Raw genomic sequence first — 23,553 nt, 5'->3', positions numbered from 1 at the left:
AGCCTCTGTTGTGGCTGAGCACCTGATGGATAATTTGGAAAATATTTAGAGTAGATTTCCCCACCATGTTATAGTTCTGAGTGGACATTTTAATTCGCTGGATATAGCTGGGAGACTCAAATATTCATAATGGGTGGCAGGGACAAAGAATCCAGTGAAATTTTTGTAAGTGCTTTATCTGAAAACTACCTTGAGCAGTTAAACAGAGAACCGACTAGTGGGGATAACATATTAGACCTTCTGGTGACAAACAGACCCGAACTATTTGAAACATTTAACGCAGAACAGGGAATCAGCGATCATAAAGCGGTTACTGCATCAATGATTTCAGCCATAAATAGAAATATTAAAAAAGGTAGGAAAATTTTTCTGTTTAGCAAAAGTGACAAAAAACAGAATGAAGTAAAGCTGCATCCCTTACTGGTTTTTCAAGAAACATTTTACTTTTGGCATAAAAAATTAAAAACCTCATGGTTTTGAATTTGCGTGTTTCTCCACTATGTAATCATTCTCAAGTGATTGCAGGGAAACTATTCAGTAAAAGTATTTGATTTTTTTGCATCTTATAGTCTCACATCCCAGTGTGACAGTGAAGTGGCTATGCTTTCATTAATGGTTATATTTAGTATGATACTTCAAAATTAAGTAATTCACAATCCGTTTTCAAAGAATTTGCAGTGATTTATGTGTGTAGTGTGTGTAAGCAATATTACTATTGAAAGTAGTATGATGTAATAAATTTTATTTTTTACACATCACTATTTCTGTGGGGCATTCAGAGCTGAGTGCTGCTTTTCCCGGCTTGGCAATTGTCTTGCTGTTTCATGTTCAGTAGTGTCCAAGCATTACTGGTCACATGCTAGAATTTGAGGAGATAGTCCTTTGTATTTCTCACAGAGAACAATTTGCTAATGTGATGGATTATAAGTTTGAAAGTATTCTGTCCTTTGGTGGAGTAATGGTGAGTAATCATTGGGTTTATTTCCTGGTGAAACATATTATTATTTGAACAATTATAAAAGCTACAGTGGACATCATAACATTAAAGATTAATTTAGAAAACTGATGGTTTGGTTGAATCTGGGAATTGTTAGGAACTGTGAACTTACAAAAATCAATAAACATTGTAAAATGGTATGTACTGTTATCCTTTTATCTTCTCAGAGCAATATTTTTCCACCTAAATTTCAGGAACTGGAATATTTTGAAGTAAAGAGACATGTTTTCATTTTAGGTAACATGGTAGGATATATCTTACAAAACAGTTGTGTCCTCTTTGTTAACCATCACATAGCCATGTCTGAATGCTAGAAAAATGAAATATAGGGGAAGAGAGGTTAAAAACATGAACGGTAACCAGAAGGAAGCAGAAACAGCAGTTGTTTTTTTTTTTTTTTTTTTTTTTTTTTTTTTTTTTTTTTTGGGGGGGGGGGGGGGGGAGATGTCCTGCAACCATCTCCAGAAGTCTTTTGAAATCTTCTGTCGTCATTTACAAGGAATTTCTGAATCCCATTCTGTTCTCCATTTTTAAAGTGTCAATAAGATTTTGTCCATGTCTGTTTCTGTTTATAAGAAGCCCATGAATCCACTACTCTTTATGACCAGTGTTGCTACTTTTCAGTTGGTCACTGTAGAACATACATTGCTGTGTGTGAAGTGTAACTATGAAGTGACTTTGAAAAGTAAGTTACAAATTACTATGGTAGGCGAAGTAACTTCCATTGAGTGCTACAGTACACATAGCCATGAAGTCTCTATAAACAACAGCCTAACAATCTACCAGTCGTTCAGTGTCTTGATGATAGACGTCTGCTCCTTGGTCATGGAGCTGTTTGAAAAATGTTGTGTAAACATCCTCGTTATAGGAAAATCAGGTTTTGCCAGCTGTTTTTCATCTTACCAAAATGATGGAAATCACATGGTGTGAGATCTGGACTTCCTGATCAATATCAGCCACATCTATGAGGTCTTGGTCAAATTATTGGCACAATTTCACTACAGCTGGATGAGGCATTGTGTTTGGTCCATATGCTGCCAGAATCTCATGGGTGAATCTGCATGCAATTTAGGTGTTTTGCCTACAAGAATCATACTGTACTACGTACTTCACTCTGGGGTGTGATTACAGTTGCTGTGCCATCTCAGTCGCCACTTGTGATGCACCTGTTATCAGTACTACAGCAGAACTGTACCAACAGGTAACCTGGAACATGTACTTTCTTCTGACAATGTGCCACTCTTTATCAAAGAAAAATTGCCATATGTCAAACATGCATATGGTTTTGCTATTTCTATGTCCTGAACTAACACAGTTAGACTCTTGTTTCACACTGTTCATGATGTGTACTACAGTGGTTGTCCTTTGATGATGGCACCAGTGGTATTAGCAACAGTGGAGAATCAGCTTTTGCTTTACTGTTTCATGGATCATTGGTTAACTTATAATGTAACATTGCTATAACTGAGATTAGAGCAACACTTGAATGTTTGAAAAGCATTTCTAGAAAATTTGGACATTATAACAAACTAAAAATGACAACTTTGTCAAAAGTAGTAAATGAAATATTCATACACACCTCAATAGATATTGAACTACTAATATTCAGAAGGTTTTACTTAATATATTCTGTGGTAGGAAGAGTCATATGTTTACTCTTTTATGCCTTACTGCTGGGAGTCTCTGCATCAATGGTTGGAATATCAATCTTGTTATATCTGTATGCTGCTAGTCACTGCAAAAATAGCTGATGGTTCTCAGATTTTGTAAATTTGAGATTATAATTGACTGTATGTGATAACCACAAGTAGCAGAAATGCATCAGTTTAGACTTTAAAAGTATTTGTTATTCTTGTTTTACTCTGTTGATGATATTTATAGGAGTGATATATGCAAAGAGATGGAAGGGAAACTACTATAGGAAAGTTAATAGTGAATTGGACATCTGAAAGAAGGCCCATGCAAAAAGCCTACAGTAATTTTCACTTTCACTTCTGGGCAAAACCTTAAGTAGATCTTTCATAAGCAAAGTCCATGAATGGGTCCACACCTCCCATTCAATCTCCCATGGATCTGGTGGTAAAACTGGTGACAAGAGAGAGAAAGCAGAAGTTATAAAAATGTATTCATGCAAGAAGATACTACCATACCAATCTTGGACCACTGCACAAGCTCTCAAAAAATGTCATTGATAAAAGCATGCCCAATATTGAAATACAGTAATTACTACTTAAAATGAACAAGACACTGGGCCCTTATGGAATTCCAGTTAGATTTCGCATTGAATACATCATGGAATTAGCTCCTTCCCTTGCTCATATTTATCGAAAATCTCTTGCAGTATGAGTGGTCCCAAGCGACTCAAAAACATGGCAGGTCACTCCTTTTTACAAAAGATTAACAGATTGGATGCACAGAATTATCATTATGGTCCATCTGTTTCAGGATTCCAGGTCATATTCTAATCCCTCTCTCTTCCCCCCTCCCCCTTCCCTCCTCCCCCTCCACCCCTCTCTCCTTCTGCTTCTTCATTGTTCTCAGACTACTAATTTGGACTATAATGCTTTATAAAAATCTGCTTGCTTTTCCAGCACTGTGCTTCGATTTTTAGTATCATTTAATTTTCTTGAAATAGGACTTAAAACATGCCCACATAAACTATCGGCATTTTACTAGAACCGTTTTTTCTTCTTCTTCTTCTTCTTCTTCTTCTTCTTCTTCTTCTTCAATTCACGTCCTTTGTAGCAACTGGTTTGTAGGGGCTTTCCTTCACCTGTACTGGAAGCAATGTTTGTCAAATCAGTCTCATTCTTCAGTAACAAAATATTCCTATCAGTTTTTTAACATAGCAAAGTTTATCAATTACATTTCTAGAGACATTTCTACATACTCTACTTCTGCTTATGAGAAATACAATTATTGTACATGTTCTGATGGCACTTGTGCATTGTTAATTGTCTACAGATGAATAAATCAGATCAAATAAAATCACTATTGTCATTCTTGTTTTGTTGAATGTGTGGTATACTAATTACTTTTGATTGCTGATACATTGACTGCAAGCAGTTTGTATGCTAGAAGTTGTACTGTACACATACATGGCCAGAACAAATTCAGCACCCTCAAGGATTGTGTTTAGTGCCGCCAGGGTATAATTTGTGCATACTTAGGGGTTGTAGTTGTTGTAATGTTGTACAGATACCATGTCAAAAGTAACACAAAGTTTTATTCCACTTCCACATGAAGAGAGCCACAGTAATACCAAATGAAGTTTAGAACAGCACAAAGTCTCATAAATAAAGAACACATCAGTATAGAGTCCCGCAGGTGAACATACAAGTATATGTAAGTGAGGCGAAAATCCCGACACACCGAGCTTCTATTAGGCTGTTGTGCACATGGCACAGCGCTTGCTGTGATGCCTGTCCAGGTTGCGAGGCGATCTCTCTAGACTGGCCACAGAGGCACTTGTATGGTAGTGTATGATTATGTGTGCTCAAACTATAGTGTTAGTGATTCATTTGTCATGGTCACCGGCAGTCTGATTCCACTCAGGAGGCCTGTTTTTGTGCCCTCTGTTTTGACTCTGCAGGCAGTAACTATTCTGAGTTTAGAGGTGAACAGTGTTTGTAACATATCAATATTCATTCTAGGGTACAAACAAGCCCCACTGATGAATATGTACTCCTGTTGAACAGCTTCATCTACTTGAACAGGGTCACATTGTGAGCCGGCAATAAACTGGGTGGACATATCAACAGAATGCTACACATTTTGTGCACATTGTATTGGTGGCACATTCCTGCCTACAACAATGTTCTGTGGGGCATTACCACACCTGTAGGCCAGGTTCTGGACATCTGCATAGTACAGACGCACATCAAGATTGACACAATTTGTGAACAGTTGTGGCTGACCTAACATTTTCATGGAACAAACACTGGCTGCATGTTGCACCTGCTGTGTCATTGGGAACCACCTGGTTGCTGTAGGAGTAAGACCACATGTGCCTCTGACCAGGCTGACACTGACACTACAGCACTCCCAAGCATGAATACTCTGGTGTCATGACAAGAGTTGACTGGGAAATGGAGTGACTCTCTTGTCTTCAGTGATGAGATTAGGTTATACGTATTTGTATGTTAGTGATTGACATACATTTTTATGGCATGGACCTGGTGAGCTACCTATTCCAGAGTGGATTCACCCACAACACATAGGTCCCATCCCAGGCTTCATGGTGTGTGGGGGCCATCAGTTACAACTGACAATCGAATTTGCTGTTTCTGCAGGGTAAAGTCACCAGCGTACTATATTGCACAGATTGTTATCCCTTTGCTTCTGCCATTTCTTCGACAGAAAGGTGATATGCATTTTCAGTAGGACAATGCACATCTACATATGGCCGCTGTGACGCAATGTGCTCTTTGTGAAACACAACTGCCCAGGCCATCAATATCACCAGATCTCTCGCTGATTGAAAACTTAAACATGATGAAATGGGAACTTCCTCATTCTGCAGAGCTTGCTAGAACCAATGCCAAATTGCAACGAAATGTGCAAAATGCTAGGGACAATCTGTCACAGGACTCTGTTTGGCACCCTAAGAGCATTGCTGCTAGAGGTGGGGTGGGTGAGTGGGTGGGTGGGGGAGGGGAGGGGGTTGTACACTGTGTATTGAGATGGCTGTTTGGTAACCATTTACCGTGACGTGTGTTTTATTTTCTCTGAATTTGTTTTCACATACTCCTACAATGATGAACTAACTGTACCCCACTTGTCATTAAAGTGACCTTGTCCTTGAGCATGTTGCATTTTTTTCTGGCAGTGTAACTTTTCTGCTGTCTGTTTAATAAAACACTTTTATGCAGCTCATTAGCCTACATGGATATCACATTTAATTTTTTTTATTTCTACTTTTTGCAGCACCTGCTATGTTCGCCATTTAAAAAAACATCTAAGAAAATGTAATGCCAACAAGAAAGATCCTGTCTATATAACTCATGGACTGAACAGAGGAAGTTCAACAGATGACGAGATCCATGGGCCAACTTTGTGTACCATTGATGATCTGGCTTTAGTGCAGTTAATTTCTAAAATAGAAACAGTGTGCACAGGTATTTCATCTATGATTGTACAGTTCCTGTATCTATACATGACAGAAAACTAATCAAAATGTCAGTAGTTTTAGATACTAGGGTCATTTGCAGTTTTGGATAGTATGGTCATTTGTAGTTCATGCAAAATGGCATTTTTCTTCTGTACAGACTAGTGTCAACTCTCATTTTGTGGGCAACAGGTTGGTTTATAGTGAATACAAGAGAAGATTAAAACAGGCCACAACAGACTAGTATTTTATTTTTGATTTATTTATTTTTTGGCTAGAACAGAAATAAAATCAGACAGAAAAAGGAAATTCTTGCTTCTAGGTAGCTGTCATGGGAGTGGTGTAGGGCAACAGTTGCAGAGCAGGAAAAGTTAGTATCAAGTTTCCAGGTCAGAAGTATTGTGAAACCAAGTGTGAGCCTTTTATAGGCAATAGAGTACCTTAAGACATTAACCAGGGATTTGAATGTGGAGGATTAAGCACAGATAGCTAGAGGAACAGGTACCAACATGGCCATAAATATGAGGTATAGTGTCAGGATTGATCTGGACGCACTTGGAGCATTAACTGTGCGCTCAAATATGAGCTTCATTGAGGTTCTTGGGCAACATGATCAGCCTTGACTTAACAAAGCTGTACAGAAAGTAAACTGGGAACTGAGAGGGTTGGTGTAGACTTCAGGAAGAGTTTCCTGTTTGGAGTTGCCCCAGTTGATGCTTTGGGAGGTGGGAATACAGGAAGCATGGTCTACACCTTCAGAGCAAGGGGAAAGATGGGTTACATACTTGTTAGCCTATAAAATAATGAAGGTCACAGTACACACAACAAAATTGCTTTAGTTACTGGTGTGATAGAGGTTTCTTTTTAGTTTAACCTTGTTATCCAGATAAGTTGTTACTCAAAGAAATTAATTCTGCAGTTCGCGTCATGATTTGTATGATTAGTAGTTGCTGTGGGCTGTCAGTCTGCGTGGACATAAGTGCAGATTTATAAGTAAAAATCTACTAAGTATATGTGAAGATATAATTAACTATGTTTAAATTTCAATGGCAGTGTGAACTTCCACTTGTTCTGAAACAAGCTGACAAGACAACAGGTGTAGAAAATCTCTTCATCTAGTGCAGCTGTCTGGTTTGTCAGCAGGATGGATTACTAAAGAATTGCTACCTCCAACATTCAGTAGGGAATAAAATATGACAATAGGTAAACAGCAAGTGTGTCTTGTGCAGTTGTAACAGCACACAAGTGTCACACGTATCTACCCCTCCTTTCATCATGTTGTACAGAATTATCATTTCCGCTTTGTCCCTGCCGCCGTTGGATAAGCAGCTGCAGCAGCAAGTCGTATAACCCTAGCTTACATATTTGTTAGATAGTTTAATTAATTTCTTTGCGTGTTTTTGGGTACTTGCATTGTTTAATTCATATATTTCGGGCTTATTATAGTATTTGAGGGTTGTAGCATCGCGCCTTAGTACCTGAATAGTGTAAATTCGCGTAGTCGTCTGTCTTCTGTTTTTGTTCTGAACAGCCAGTGTCGGTTGGTCACAGCCATTGTGCTCCCTGCCGCCGTTGGATAAGCAGCTGCAGCAGAAAGTCATATAACCCTAGCTTACTTATTTGTTAGATAGTTTAATTAATTTCTTTGCATGTTTTTGGGTACCTGCATTGTTTAATTCATATATTTCGGGCGTATTATAGTATTTGACAGTTGTAGCATCGCACTTTAGTGTTTACTTGGTAGATTCTTATTTAAATTGCGTGTGAGTTTCGTATAGGAGGTGCAATTTCGAGTTTTAGTTACTGTAATCGTAAATTCAGCAGATTGTAGCGCAGTCGTTAGGCATTTGTACAGGTTAGTTGATACATTCTTTGCGTGTTTCGCTTGCGTTATCGAGGCACGGACTCGTGTTTCAGTAACTGTTGTTCAAAATTGATTAGAATGGACAGGGACTGCGATTGCTGTGTTCGGATGAGGGCTGACTTGGCATCCCTTCGCTCACAGTTGCAATCGGCGCTGACTTCGGTCGCGCAGCTTGAGGCTGTTGCCAATGGGCACCACTGTGGGGAGCCGGACTTGGGTATCACGGGGATGTCAACCTCGTCCCGTCTGTCCCCAGATCGGTCTGCCGCTGTGGTTGCCCCGGTTGCTGCCCGCAGTGGGGCTGAGCCCTCGCCTGTGGTTGATTGGGAGGTCGTTCCAAGGCGTGGCAGGCAGCGAAAGGCGTCCCCGGAGGCTGATCAGAAAGCCTCCCCGGTACATCTGACAAACCGGTTTCAGGCACTGTCTCTGGTTGAGCCAGATGCAGCTGCCTGCCCTGTTTCAGAGGATCATTCTCAGCCTTCAAGGTCCGGGCAATCGCAGAGGGTGGGCTTACTGGTAGTTGGGAGCTCCAATGTTAGGCGCGTAATGGGGCCCCTTAGGGATACGGCGGCTAAGGAGGGGAAGAAATCCAGTGTGCACTCCGTGTGCATTCCGGGAGGAGTCATTCCTGATGTGGAAAAGGTCCTTCCGGATGCCATGAAGAGCACAGGGTGCAGCCAGCTGCAGGTGGTGGCACATGTCGGCACTAATGACGTGTGTCGCTTTGGATCTGAGGAAATTCTCTCTGGATTCCAGCGGCTATCTGATTTGGTGAAGGCTGCCGGTCTTGCTTACGAGATGAAGGCAGAGCTCACCATCTGCAGCATCGTTGACAGAACCGACTGCGGACCTTTGGTGCAGAGCCGGGTGAAGGGTCTGAATCAGAGGCTCAGACGGTTTTGCGACCGTGTTGGCTGCAGATTCCTTGACTTACGCCATAGGGTGGTGGGGTTTCGGGTTCCGCTGAATAGGTCAGGAGTTCACTACACTCAGCTGGCAGCTACATGGGTAGCAGAGGCTGTGTGGCGTGGACTGGGCAGTTTTTTAGGTTAGAAGGCCTCGGAAAAGTACGGGGTGGGCTGCAATGTCAAAGGGTGCGTGGCAATTACAGGACGTGCTTGGATCAAGGAACAGTCGGAATTATCGTCTCAGACGGTGTTCAGGAAAGATAGATTAGGCAGAATTGGTGGTGGAGTGTTTGTGTCTCTCAGTAGTGGTTTATCCTGTAGTGAAGTAGAAGTAGATACTCCGTGCGAATTGGTATGGGTGGAGGTTATACTTAACAGCCAAATTAAGTTAATAATTGGCTCCTTCTACCGACCCCCAGACTCCGATGATATAGTTGCGGAACAGTTCAGAGAAAGTTTGAGTCTCATAACAAATAAATACCCCACTCATACGGTTATAGTTGGTGGGGACTTCAACCTACCCTTGGTATGTTGGCAAAAATATGTATGTTGGCAAAAATATGTATGTTGGCAAAAATACTTGTTCAAAACCGGTGGTAGGCAGAAAACGTCTTCCGAGATTGTCCTAAATGCTTTCTCCGAAAATTATTTCGAGCAGTTAGTCCACGAACCCACGTGAATTATAAATGGTTGTGAAAACACACTTGACCTCTTGGCCACAAACAATCCAGAGCTGATAGAGAGCATCATGACTGATACAGGGATTAGTGATCACAAGGTCATTGTAGCTAGGCTCAATACCATTTCTTCCAAATCCATCAGAAACAAACGCAAAATAATTTTATTTAAAAAAGCGGATAAAGTGTCACTAGAAGCCTTCCTAAAAGACAGTTTCCATTCCTTCCGAACTGACTATGCGAATGTAGACGAGATGTGGCTAAAATTCAAAGATATAGTAGCAACAGCAATTGAGATATTCATACCTCATAAATTGGTAAGAGATGGAACGGATCCCCCGTGGTAGACAAAAAAGGTCCGAACGCTGTTGCAGAGGCAACGTAAAAAGCATGCAAAGTTCAGAAGAATGCGAAATCCCGCAGATGGGCTAAAATTTACAGATGCATGAAATTTGGCACGTACTTCAATGCGAGATGCCTTTAATAGGTTCCACAACGAAACATTGTCTCGAAATTTGGTAGATAATCCGAAGAAATTCTGATCGTATGTAAAGTACACAAGCGGCAAGACGCAGTCAATACCTTCGCTGCCCAGTGCTGATGGTACTGTTACTGACGACTGTGCCACTAAAGCGGAGTTATTGAACGCAGTTTTCCGAAATTCCTTCACCAGGGAAGACGAATGGAATATTCCAGAATTTGAAACACGAACATCTGCTAGCATGAGTTTCTTAGAAGTAGATACCTTAGGGGTTGTGAAGCAACTCAAATTGCTTGATACGGGCAAGTCTTCAGGTCCAGATTGTATACCGATTAGGTTCCTTTCAGATTACGCTGATACTATAGCTCCCTACTTAGCACTCATATACAACCACTCGCTCACCGATAGATCTGTACCTACAGATTGGAAAATTGCGCAGGTCGCACCAGTGTTCAAGAAGGGTAGTAGGAGTAATCCATTTAACTACAGACCTATATCATTGACGTCGGTTTGCAGTAGGGTTTTGGAGCATATACTGTATTCAAACATTATGAATCACCTCGAAGGGAACGATCTATTGACATGTAATCAGCATGGCTTCAGAAAACATCGCTCTTGTGCAACGCAGCTAGCTCTTTATTTGCAAGAAATAATTAAGTATTGGCCGCTATCGACAGGGGATCTCAAGTTGATTCCGTATTTCTAGATTTCCAGAAAGCTTTTGACACGTTCCTCACAAGCGACTTCTAATCAAGCTGCGGAGCTATGGGGTATCGTCTCAGTTGTGCGGCTGGATTCGTGATTTCCTGTCAGGAAGGTCGCAGTTCATAGTAATAGACGGCAAATCATCGAGTAAAACTGAAGTGATATCAGGTGTTCCCCAGGGAAGCGTCCTGGGACCTCTGCTGTTCCTGATCTATATAAATGACCTGGGTGACAATCTGACCAGTTCTCTTAAATTGTTCGCAGATGATGCTGTAATTTACCGTCTAGTAAGGTAATCCGAAGACCAGTATCAGTTGCAAAGCGATTTAGAAAAGATTGCTGTATGGTGTGTCAGGTGGCAGTTGATGCTAAATAACGAAAAGTGTGAGATGATCCACATGAGTTCCAAAAGAAATCCGTTGGAATTCGATTACTCGATAAATAGTACAATTCTCAAGGCTGTCAATTCAACTAAGTACCTGGGTGTTAAAATTACGAACAACTTCAGTTGGAAGGACCACATAGATAATATTGTCGGGAAGGCAAGCCAAAGGTTGCGTTTCATTGGCAGGACACTTAGAAGATGCAACAAGTCCACTAAAGAGACAGCTTACACTACACTCGTTCGTCCTCTGTTAGAATATTGCTGCGCGGTGTGGGATCCTTACCAGGTGGGATTGACGGAGGACATCAAAAGGGTGCAAAAAAGGGCAGCTCGTTTTGTATTATCACGTTATAGGGGAGAGAGTGTGGCAGATATGATACACGAGTTGGGATGGAAGTCATTACAGCATAGACGCTTTTCGTCGCGGCGAGACCTTTTTACGAAATTTCAGTCACCAACTTTCTCCTCCGAATGCGAAAATATTTTGTTGAGCCCAACCTACATAGGTAGGATTGATCATCAAAATAAAATAAGAGAAATCAGAGCTCGAACAGAAAGGTTTAGGTGTTCGTTTTTTCCGCTCGCTGTTCGGGAGTGGAATAGTAGAGAGGTAGTATGATTGTGGTTCGATGAACCCTCTGCCAAGCACTTAAATGTGAATTGCAGAGTAGTCATGTAGATGTAGATGTAGTCCATCTCTTCATCAACATTGTCATCATGGAACTGGAACAGGAATAAAAGATTTTTGAAGGCAGATTTGAACCTACTGGTTGCTTACTTAGCTTCATGAATTCAATTGGCAGTTCCAGACCATAAAAATATGTAAATAGAATAATTAACTGACCTGTCCCTAACAAAACAGTTAAACTAACAGAAATTAGCACCACAGTAATAAGAAACCCCTTGAGAATAAAGTATAATAGGCTACAATGGCTTTTCTTTTACTTTTTCTCCTAATGACAACACTGCAAATTACATCAAATGCCACTGCTCACGTGGGACTATTGGTCTGCAATTCTTGACCAATTCACCAGTGCTGCTCTAGCAAAATGAAAAAAAAAAAGATTAATGTACTGGCAATGGAAGGTACTCTGTTCATGTAAGTCCTGGGTCTGAAGAGGTGAAAAGAAAGGGAAAGAATACATTCATATGGTATGGACTGTCAGTCCACATGGGACTCCTGTAAGGTTAAAATAACTGAAGTTCCTAATACTGTAAGAAATTGTAAAATATATTTATTGCCAAGCACTAAAATGTTAGAGGCTTGGGAAAACAAAGCTAATCTTATTACACATGTAAATTAACTATGAAATTTAATTTAGTTGATGTGCTTTATTTGTCTGAGCACCATGTGAATTGTATGTACATTCACCATCACAAAATGCCATTCTGATCATGTAACTGTTTTGGTTTATTAATGAAGTGTCAAATTAAATTGCCTCCCACTGTTTAATTATGTATGCAACCAAACATGTATATAGCTCAGTCGATGTTTATCGATGGACGCTATAGACTGATGGGATGATCTGTTTTTTGGATATAATATTACAATTGTTACTAATAATTTACTGAAAATCCTTCAGAAGGTAAAATTTCAGTACTGCCAATAAGTGCATATAAAATCAAAACTAATGGTTCCTTCTTCAGGGAAGAGAATAGGGTAAGTTGGAGACAGTTAAAAAAAAAGGAAGGTTAGGTCACTCGGACCCCAGAATTAAGAGGACCTACCTGTTGTGAGGATGAGGGTGTTGGTTATTAACAAAAATAACCAACAAAAATGTCACTGATTATGAAACAAACTCTAAAAACACACATTTAACTTTGATGTCATCTATAACAGGTTGTTATAGATGACAAAAGTCTCAGCTGGTTTTGTTAATGAATGTATTGCATTATTTTCATGCCATCTACCGTATAGGTGACAAAAGTCTCAGCTGGTTGTGTTAATGAATTTATTGCATTATTTTCATGCCATCTACCTTTTAAAGTTGAGTGGCATTAAATATTTATAAAATGCATTTTGAAACTTATATTTTGGATTGTTTGAGCAAAGTGTAATCCAGGCTGGCATTTGTCGAGATGAATGTGGGAAATCTCCAAAAACAAACCTCAAATTGTCCCACACAACTAACACTTTAATAGCCTAGGGCTGAATGAAGATGACCCTTGTCTCCCCATGTTGAGACCTTATTGTGCAGCAATGCCAACTGGATTGCGGATTTTGTAATGTTATGAAACAAATGTTGTGCTGTATTTTATGCACCCGATGGTGTTTGAGAAGATCTCAGTTCCTGTAGTGAAGATCTTGTCAACCTCTCTTTGCGATTGTTTCATTTGGGTCCATAAATGACGTGGTGATGAACACACTTATGGGTATAGCAAGGCTGTGTTCTTCAGAGGCTGTTACGACCACTATGCGATTGTAAAACTAACTGTGGCCACAGCATGCCATGACAGATCTTCTTTGATGACAACTGGTAAACTGCGGTTGTATTAAGTTGTGCAGCAGTAAGAACTGGTGTCCCTGTGCAAATTAGGGACGTATGTGGGACTGATATACTGTAGCCATGTTCAGTTTGTGATGGAAATAGACACCAGATTCAATGTGACAGCTTGTTGGAACGGCCCTTTCCTGCACTTCAGTAAGGGCTGTGCAAGGAAGGGACAGAGAATAGATTGGGGACACTATTTTGAAAATGTTATGTAAATTTTAAGATCTGCTTTGACTGCAGAAAAGTGCCGAAACCACTGCTGTACCAAGGAAAAGGTATTATTTCCTGTGAATAGCATTACAACCAAAATAAAATGTTAATAAGCCACAAATCTTCCCACTGCACTCGGCAATGCTACATCTGTTGTTCATTTTAATCATACATAGAAATGTTTTTGAATCCTTTAAAGAACAGAAAGTCGAGAAGTCTGTATCCAAGAGTCATCCGAATTCGTAAACATTTATAAAGAGTATGTTCTCATATCGTCAACTAAGAAATGAGTGGCTGAATTCAAATATGGCTGTACTTCTCTCTGCACTGACAATAAGAAATTCAAGAAACTGCATTTAATGGTATTGAACTACTGATGATAAAATGTATATAAAATTACTAGTGTCAGAGGGATATCAAAAGAAAAAGTGTGTGACATTTTATACCAAGAATAAACTACAAGGAAAATTTGCGAAAATTGGGTATCTCATTTGTTGGATGGTGACTGGAAGAAATGAGAAAATAAATTCTCAGCAATATTTTAGAAAGAAAGGAGTTCTGAGCCAGACATGAACAATAAAATTATATTTTGCTGAATCTGTATACAAACTCAATATAATAATAACTCTCTCTCTCTCTCTCTCTCTCTCTCTCTCTCTCTCTCTCTCTCTCTCTCTCTCTCACATACACACACACACACACTTTCTTTTTCTTCAGGCCACTCTATGCTGAGTATTTGTCTTTACTCATTCCATGTATTTTTTATTTATTTACCAGATCTAGTGAAAGAGACGTTAGTTTTATTCTTGTATTGTTGGTTGTCCAAGCTCACAGGCTAAAGAAAACAAGTTGAATTAATTTCAATTTAAAAGAAAAGGTTATATATTGAACTTTCAGGTATCATTCCCTCTGTTACTGAACAATCATCAGTACACCCTCGCTTGAAAAAGGAGATTGAAACACAAGCAGATGGAGTTAATTCAAAGAGACAACTATCACAAGTGTCTTCACTTTTGTCACTCATTGAGAAGTTCAGTAGTATTCACGCGGATACCTGTTTCCTCGAATTTGGTGCTGGAAGAGGTGAGTGACTACCATTACTTCATTTGCTATATTTGAAATACATTTCCCCAGAAAACACAAAAGAATTCTTTTTCATTCTTGTTCCCTTACTTAGGAGTTAATATCCAGATTCCATATGTTAGTTAATTCTTAACATTTTTGTGTGTAGACTAGTCTGCTTTGAGTTAAATTGAAATATTTTTTTGGCTATAGCTGCTTTTTGAAAAAGTGAAGGTAAAGTAACATGTCCTGCTTAAAGTGTTTTACAAATACATGGACTAGTTTTGCTGTCCTACACGATCCATCACATTAATGTGACAGTGCGTATGTTCGACATGAATGCGCAGGCAGAACTAGCAGAGGAGGATATATATAGTTCGGGGGGAGGGGGCCGCCATGCGCCAAAATGTGCAGTCATCATTGTAATGCAAAAAACAATGTGACATACATGATGCCGTAAAGGGCATGATCATTGAATGTCTTTTGTGCCAGGGGTGGAAGCATTCCCGAAATGGCTAAGTTTGTAAACTAGTTGCATGCTGCTGTTGTAAAAGTATACTGGGCATGGGAAAATGGTGATTACCAGGTGCGGCAAAATGGTGCTATCCAAAACTGGTGCCAAGACAATTGTGGTGCACCGTGGGCCATAAATGACAGGGGTGAACGATGATTGTGGAAATGTGTATGATTGATTAGATATGCAACTATTGAGCAACTGGCCACCCAGATAAGCCAAGAGGCTACCAACAGTGTCTCCTCAATGACCGTTCAGCGAATGTTGCTGCATATGGACCTCCAGAGCAGGCACCTGTTTCTTGCACTGATGCTGAATACTGTTTGTCAGTAATGAAGGATGGAATTTGCACACCAGTGCTGCTACTGGACATCCACTGAGTGGTGACAGGTGGTGTTTTTGGATGAATCCTATTTTATGCTCCATTGGACAGAAGGCCATTGGTGTGTATGGTGTGAAACATCTGAAAGCAAAGGGTTCAGGTTGGAGGAGAGAGTGTTTTAGTCTGGAGAATGTTTTTGTGGCATTCCCTGGGATCATCATTCTGGATGGCACAATGGATCAACACAAGTCTGCACCTATGTTTGGGGACAGAATCCGCCTCTAAATGCTGTTCGTTTTCATTCGGGACAATGGCATCTACCGTCAGGACAATGCAACGTGTCACACAGCTTGCAGTGTACATGCGTGGTTCGAAGAGCATCAGGATGAGTTTACCGTACTCCTCTGGCCACAAACTCCCTGGATTGAAACACAATTGAGAATCTGTGGGATAACTTAGATCAGGACTTTTGTGCCATGTATCTTCAACCGAGAAACCTAGCACAGCATGCCACAGCATTGGAGTCAGCATGGCTTCTCTTATGTTCAGGCTTTTGACAGATGATCAAATTAATGTGATTGGACAATGTATTATTCTCTCACAGATGGTGCAGATAGTTGAAATAAAATGCGTAGGAGCAGTAAAACATGATTGTATATGTTGTTTCCCACAAATATTGTATTATTTGAATCCATTAGGAATTCTGATAGGTCAGAAGTGGTAGTGGCAGAAATACATATGTGTTGAAACACTCTATAAGTAACTGAATGACCTCAGATCCCCAAATGATCTGAAGTCATGTGTACCTTTACAACCTTGTACCATGCTGTTACATATCACCATCTAATGGATTAAATATTCCTAATTTACACTTGTGTGGTGCCGCTCGACTTGGAGGTACGTAGTACGAGCCCTTGTGGTGAATAAATATTCAGTGTCAGTGTTTGTCCAAGAAGGGGGGGGATAGGTTGTGATGTACAGTTTATGATCAACAGACTATACACCAAACACTTGTGTTAAATTCAAAACCTGTTCACAGCATGTTATGGAATGAGGGCATGAGACACTGTTGATTGTGATACATCCACTGAATGGGGATGCTAATCTCTGCAGTGTCCTTGGTACTATTTGTGAGGAATAGGCTATATTTTAACAATGGGTTACACTCTCTCATTTGTCTCATCATCATCATCATCAACAACAACAACATCAAGAACAACAAGGCAACAAACACAAACTATGCTATGCATGCACTGATTAGTCACCCATGTGAGTCATTCCCACTTTAAAAGCTTAAAGTACAAACTGCTGGAGAGAGGTTAATCAGAAAAGGTGTACAGCAAGCCATCACCCACTTGAGTTCATCATCTAGTACTCAATTAAAATTTAAAAAAGCCCATTGGTAAGCCCTTTGGTATGGTAAGCCCTTCAGTATTTCTACTTTTATTGTTGTATCTGTATGCAGTACCTGCAAGGACTATAGTAACAATTTCTTCGGTTCATACACTATGTGATCAAAAGTGTTCGGTCACCTGGCTAAAAATGACTTACAAGTTCGTGGCGCCCTCCATTGGTAATGCTGGAATTCAATATGATGTTGACTCACCTTTAGCCTTGGTGCAGCTTCCACTCTGGCAGGCATGCGTTCAATCAGGTGCTGGAAGGTTTCTTGGGGAATGGCAGCCCATTCTTCATGGAGTGCTGCACTGAGAAGAGGTATCAATGTCAGTCGGTGAGGCCTGGCATGAAGTTGGCATTTCAAAACATCCCAAAGGTGTTCTACGGGATTCAGGTCAGGACTCTGTGCAGGCCATTCCGTTACAGGGATGTTATTGTCATGTTACCACTCTGCCACAGTCCGTGCATTATGAACAGGTCCTCGATCATTTTGAAAGATGCAGTCGCCATCCCTGAATTGCTTTTCAACAGTGGGAAGCAAGAAAGTGCTTCAAACATCAATGTAGTCCTGTGCTGTGATAATGCCACCCAAAACAACATGGTGTGCAAGTGCCCTCCATGAAAAACGCGACCACACCATAACACCACCGCCTCGGAATTTTACTGTTGCCACTACACACGCTGGAAGACGATGTTCACTGGGCATTCACCATACACACACCCTGCCATCAAATTGCCACATTGTGTACCATGATTCGTCACATCACACAACGTTTTTCTACTGTTCATTTGTCCAATGTTTACACTCCTTATACCAAGCAAGGCATCGTGAGGCATTTACAGGTGTGATGTGTGGCTTATGAGCAGCCGCTCGACCATGAAATCCAAGTTTTCTCACCTCCCGCCTAACTGTCATACTACTTGCAGTGGATCCTGATGCAGTTTGGAATTCCTGTGTCATGGTCTGGATAGATGTCTGCCTATTACACATTACGACCGTCTTCAACTGTCAGCAGTCTCTGTCAGTCAACAGACGCAGTCAACCTGTATGCTTTTGTGCTGTATGTGTCCCTTCACATTTCCACTTCACTGTCACATCAGAAGCAGTGGACCTAGGGAGGTATAGGAGTGTGGAAATCTCATGTACAGATGTATGACACAAGTGACATCCAGTCACCGGGCCACGTTTGAAGTCAGTGAGTTCCGTGGAGCACCCCGTTCTGCTCTCTCACAATGTCTAATAACTACCGAGTTCACTGATATGGAACACCTGGCAGTAGGTGGCAGCACAATGCACCTAATATGAAAAACATATGTTTTTGGGGAAGTCCAGATAATTTTGATCACATAGTGTATGTGAGGAACAGTCCTCAAGATTTTAAAAGTATTCATTTCATTCCCTGCAGCTTTATTGTAATTTTTAAAAAAAATTATTAAGCATCTTTGCTTGTTTGTTCCATGTTATGTGTGTATATAAGTCTTTTGATATTCATTCCTTCACCTACCATCACAATGGCCTTGCTGTGATGGATACCCTGGTTCCCATCAAATCACCAACGTTAAGCACTGTTGAGCATGGCCAGTGCTTGGATGGGTGACCACCTGGGTAAGCCACACACTTTTGGTAGTTTTCCACTTACCTTCATGCCGGAGATGGCAGGAGGGTGGCGGTGTCAAGTCCCTGATTGCCAATTTTGGTGCCAGTGTCCTAGATTCAATTCTAAGCCTCTCTGCAGTTTCTCAAGGAGTGAGAGGATGCAACACTGTTGATGGTGATCTATTTGTCAGATGGGAACATTAAGCTCAGCAGGCCACTTGGTGCTGTTCGAGAGGAGTGAGGAGTAGGCTATGCGCCAGCACTGGGTTTCACCCCCTCCCTTCTCTCATCATATTCCAGCGCGCACATGTGCCTGCGGGTGTGAAGGATAGAAAACAGCTTTATAATTCAGATGGCTGAAGTTGTCATTCACGCCATATGACTTTACCTACCATCTGTCCCAGGCTATTCCAGATCATGTGCCCAGCAGCAGACTGGTAGGTGCCCAAGTTCACAGCTGGATACAGCTGATGCATGGGCAGTCATGCAGCTGGGCTGTAGCATACACAACTGTACTGCACTGGCCAAGAGGGGGCACAGTGGTTAAGCCACTGGATATGTATTCTGAAAGAGGGAGGGTTCAAATCCCAATCTGACACTTGTGATTTGTTTTTCACAGTTTCTTCAATATTACTTCAGGAAAATGCCAGTATCATTCTTTTAAAAGGGTCATTGATAATTTCATGCTTAAGTCTTCTGCTATCCACATTTGTCACCCATCTCTAATAACATTGGTGTTAAAGAGACATTTAATTCACAAACATCTCCTGGTACTTCCTTGTTAGTCCAACAAGTGACTCATTCCTATTGCTAAATCCAATCCTATTGTTAAATCCAAAACTACAGTTAGTTTCAAACTGCAGACAACATGAAGATCTTGGATAGAACTAACACCTGTCTTTTGTTGAAATCTGGTGTTTGTAAAATGCATGCATTTAGTGAAAGATTTACCAGAAGAGGAAACATAGTTTCGAAATTCTATGTAGCTGTGAATATGCGTTCAGTAATCTGCTTGTTTTGCTCTAGCACTCTAGCCGAAATCAATGAAAAGTTCTTTGAGAAATCCTGATGAACATTAATTGTTTATTGCTAAACAGGTATGCTGACATATTGGCTTGGAGAAGTAACTGCTGAAGTACCACAGTCTTCTTTTTTACTTATTGAACGATCTGCATATCGTCATAAATTTGATGGACGCCTAAGCACTAAAAGAGACTGTGTTGTAAGAAGAGTGAAAGCTGACATTGGTGATCTCAACCTTGATGAAATAGAGTTGCTTAAAGAACACCAGCATCTAGTTGCACTCAGCAAGCACCTATGTGGTGCTGCTACAGGTATGTGTATTGACGTTTTCTAGGTTCCTGCAATCTTTGTAATGTGTAGTTTGCAAATACATTAGTTTGTGTAGTTGTGATAATTATAGCATCTCTCCCAAGTTTTAATGCACATTGAAAAACTTTGTTCAATGACATATATATGTTTTCTATTTCTTGTTCTCAGATATGGCTTTGAGATGTATGACAATGACATCTGAAGATATTTCTATGAAGTTTCGTAGTATATTTATAGCTACTTGCTGCCATCATCGATGTGACATTTCCTCTTATGTAGCAATGGATTATTTAATGGTAAGAATACTTCATTTCTGTAAATTTGGTGTTTTGCTTATTGACAAGACTTGGCACGATTGTAAGAAAAGTTCTCAAACTGTGCACGTCTCAGATTCAACAGCTTTTTGTAAATTCTTTAAAGGATCATATAGGATGCTTTATTATGTGAGATTCAAGAAAATGGGACCCAGAATGGGGGAACCAATTGAAGAAATACGGTCTCTAAGGAAACTGCCCCTGTTACATTTATCATTGATGAGCTGCTTGAGTTTTGACAGATCTGCTAACTTGGCATGACATTCAGTTTGTCCTGTTGATGGAAGTTAAGAAGTATGAAATCAGGTCATAAGATCCATAATATTATCTGTTTCCTGCACTCAGAATCTTCTGAAATACAGTCATCAGCGTCTCAGCTGTTCTTTGGGATGTGAACTCCCAGAATAAACTTTGGACTGAACAACTTTGTCATATTCTTAATGCTTCTCCTACTGGTTGGGATAATTATCTCTGTGTAATCATTATGGCTTGGATTTGCCATTGCCATTCCCTGCATTAATACAATCAGAATTATATCTGCTTCTCCTTGAATTTTGTTTTCCACTGCAAGAATGCTGTGCTACGCTCATTTCGTTGCCCCACTTATGGTTGTTTCTGTCAGAGCCAGTTATCATTTCATGTAATATGTTTCTGCTTTATGTTGAAGATTTTTTATCATTCTATACTTTACAGAAATGTTAATAAAGTGGGTTTTTGAACTAAATCATTACTGTACAGAACAACGTAAACTGGTTTGAACATTTGTGGCAGTCTAAATATCGTTCCTTCTTTTCCACTAAAGCAGTCTGAGTACAATTCACAGACTGACTCGAGGCTTCAGTCTGACAATGCTATGGTAGAATTATTGCAATGGAGGTGCGGCAGGGGCAGGGAAATGAACTCACTGATGTGGCTGTCAAGGAGGTTTGCTTCCTTCTTCGCCCTGCTAGATGTTCAGTCACCCTGCAGGCTGTCACTTCATTTGTGACCAGAAGGACCATGTGTTGGTGGGAGATTCAGTGGCTGGAAGTGAGGAATAATAAACTTCAGTGCAACCATGGTTTACCTCTTTCCGCTCATGAAAGTCTGAAGAAGAAGTCCTTACACGGCTTAGAGTGGGACATTGCCCATTGATACATGGCTTCCTCTTACATCAGGAGGAGGCCCCATTATGTCAGAAATGCGAGAAACAGCTGTCAATATGTCATATTTTAACTGAGTGTGTTTTACATGACAACCTGATGGTTGAACTGGGTCTCCCGCAGGATCTGCCCTCTATTTTAACTGATAACAAGGCAAGTGGTGTTCATGTTTTGAGATTTTGTGTGGTGTCCGGAATTCTTCCCAAAATATTGGGGGGGGGGGGGGGTGAGATCTTAATTGTTTCACAGAATGGCTGTGTCACTTATTATTTGTAAGTAGCGATCCAGTCACAGTTATCAGTTATCTATCCTTTTTTTAACTGTGTCTTCACAGGTATTTTATCTATGATATTATCTAGTAGTTATTGTGCTGTGTCTGGTTGGAATTATTAGGATTACCTTGAAATTCTTGTGGAGGGATGAAATGTGATTTTCTGTGTTTTTTTTTTTACCTTTTTCCAAAGATTTTCACCATGTCCTTCAGTATATCATTAATGCAAGGGTGCTGATGATCTTGCTATTTTGCCCTCCACCATCAGCCATCATCATCATCACCATCATCAGGAGGGTGGTCATTAACATGTAAGCTAAGGGTGGTGATAGGCTTTTGGATTGGCTCATTTATTGACAACACAACGATGCAAATATCTGTGACAGGTTAAATCATGTACTGGGATATAAACGAAGTTCAATGCTTATATGTCATAGAAAATATTCTTCCAATTGCATCAGACATTGCCTAGTGAAGGGACTCTGTGGTTCTTCTTGTCACTGGTTCCTATCCATAGTGCCAAGTTCAAAGTTGTCTTAATGTGTGTTATGCATGATGATTCTAGTTGCTTCTCTGTATTTCATTTTATGCTGGGGGAGGCAGTACCTCAGAGAGTTTGTTTCCGCCATTCACTATATGGTAAAAAAATTACTTAGTATCCTTTAAATAGTTTTATTCATTAGAACAAAAGGAACATATCTGTTAAACATGGACTCTAACTTTACAGCTTTTAAAATATGAAAATGGCAAGTGTGCTGGACAAGGACTTGAACAAAGTTATCTAACAATCATGAAAAGATCATCATACTCTATAATGGTGATCAGAAAAGGGTCTAAGCAAAAAGTTATGGCAAAGTGCTAAAAGTTTACTCCTTTATATTTTTTGGGGTGCTAATTTGGGTATAAATTTGATACTTTGAATTCTCTCTGAAAATAAAAAAAAAAAAAAATGCAAGAAAAGAAAAAACCTACCCCCTTCTGTTTTTCCCCTTGTAACCTAAAAACAATGGATTTTTGAAAAGCATCATTCAGTACTAAATGATGTTGCTGTTGTGCTCTTCAGTCCAAAGACCAGTTTGATGCAGCTCTGTCTCTTTCAGCTCTCTGTCCTGTGAAAGCCTCTACATCTCCGAATAACTATTGCAACTTACATCCTTTTGAATCTGCTTACTGTATTCATCTTGCAGCCTGCCCCTATGAGTTTTACCTCCTATGCTTCTCTCCATTAGTCTGCAAGAAAGTCTGCCAATTTTGGAGTTCCAAAAATACTCATTTGTATGAAATGAAACCACTGTATATTCCCTAAGTACCTGTTTGGGCTGCAGTATGCAGCAGAGGCCTTATTGGCCTTTTTTTTTTTCATGTGAGAAATAATGACTGTTGATTGTTCCATTGCAATCTTGGAACAGTTTGTCTCCACACAGCTGGTGTTTTAGGATCAACCAGACCACACACACCAATCAGGTGTTTCTTTTCTGGATGAATACTTAGGGAATAGAGTCATTGCACTGGATTATTGCAAATTTACTGGTGCAGGAATGGATTGGCCTGACTCCTTGTCACTACTGTTTTGGGCACCACATTGAAAGAGACTGTCTGTCAGAACCATTCCACCATGCTGTATGAGCTTGAATTGGTGATCGGTGTGGCATCTGAATCCATTTCCATTGAGACATTACGGATTGTGAGGTCAAAATTTCATTGTCTGTTTGTGCCACCTCCACACTGCAAGTGGTGGACATTTCAAAAAGATTGTGACGTGATTGTAGAGACAG

General features: G+C 40.3%; 1 protein-coding gene across 4 annotated transcripts in view; it reads left to right on the top strand.

The window, feature by feature from the left end:
- Positions 1-23,553, top strand: part of LOC126298715 (tRNA:m(4)X modification enzyme TRM13 homolog) — a 126,185-nt gene that overhangs the window by 98,733 nt on the left and 3,899 nt on the right. For all 4 annotated transcript variants that reach the window (XM_049990138.1, XM_049990139.1, XM_049990141.1 and 1 more), the window contains 4 exons: positions 5,924-6,114; positions 14,724-14,909; positions 19,817-20,053; positions 20,220-20,347. In XM_049990138.1, coding sequence (XP_049846095.1) covers positions 5,924-6,114; positions 14,724-14,909; positions 19,817-20,053; positions 20,220-20,347 — 742 coding nt within the window. The remainder of the gene's footprint in view (positions 1-5,923; positions 6,115-14,723; positions 14,910-19,816; positions 20,054-20,219; positions 20,348-23,553) is intronic.

Source organism: Schistocerca gregaria, chromosome X, assembly GCF_023897955.1.
Source record: "Schistocerca gregaria isolate iqSchGreg1 chromosome X, iqSchGreg1.2, whole genome shotgun sequence".
NCBI lineage: Eukaryota > Metazoa > Arthropoda > Insecta > Orthoptera > Acrididae > Schistocerca > Schistocerca gregaria.
The sequence above is the reverse complement of the archived record's forward strand: the minus strand, read 5'-3'. Positions and strand labels throughout refer to the sequence as shown.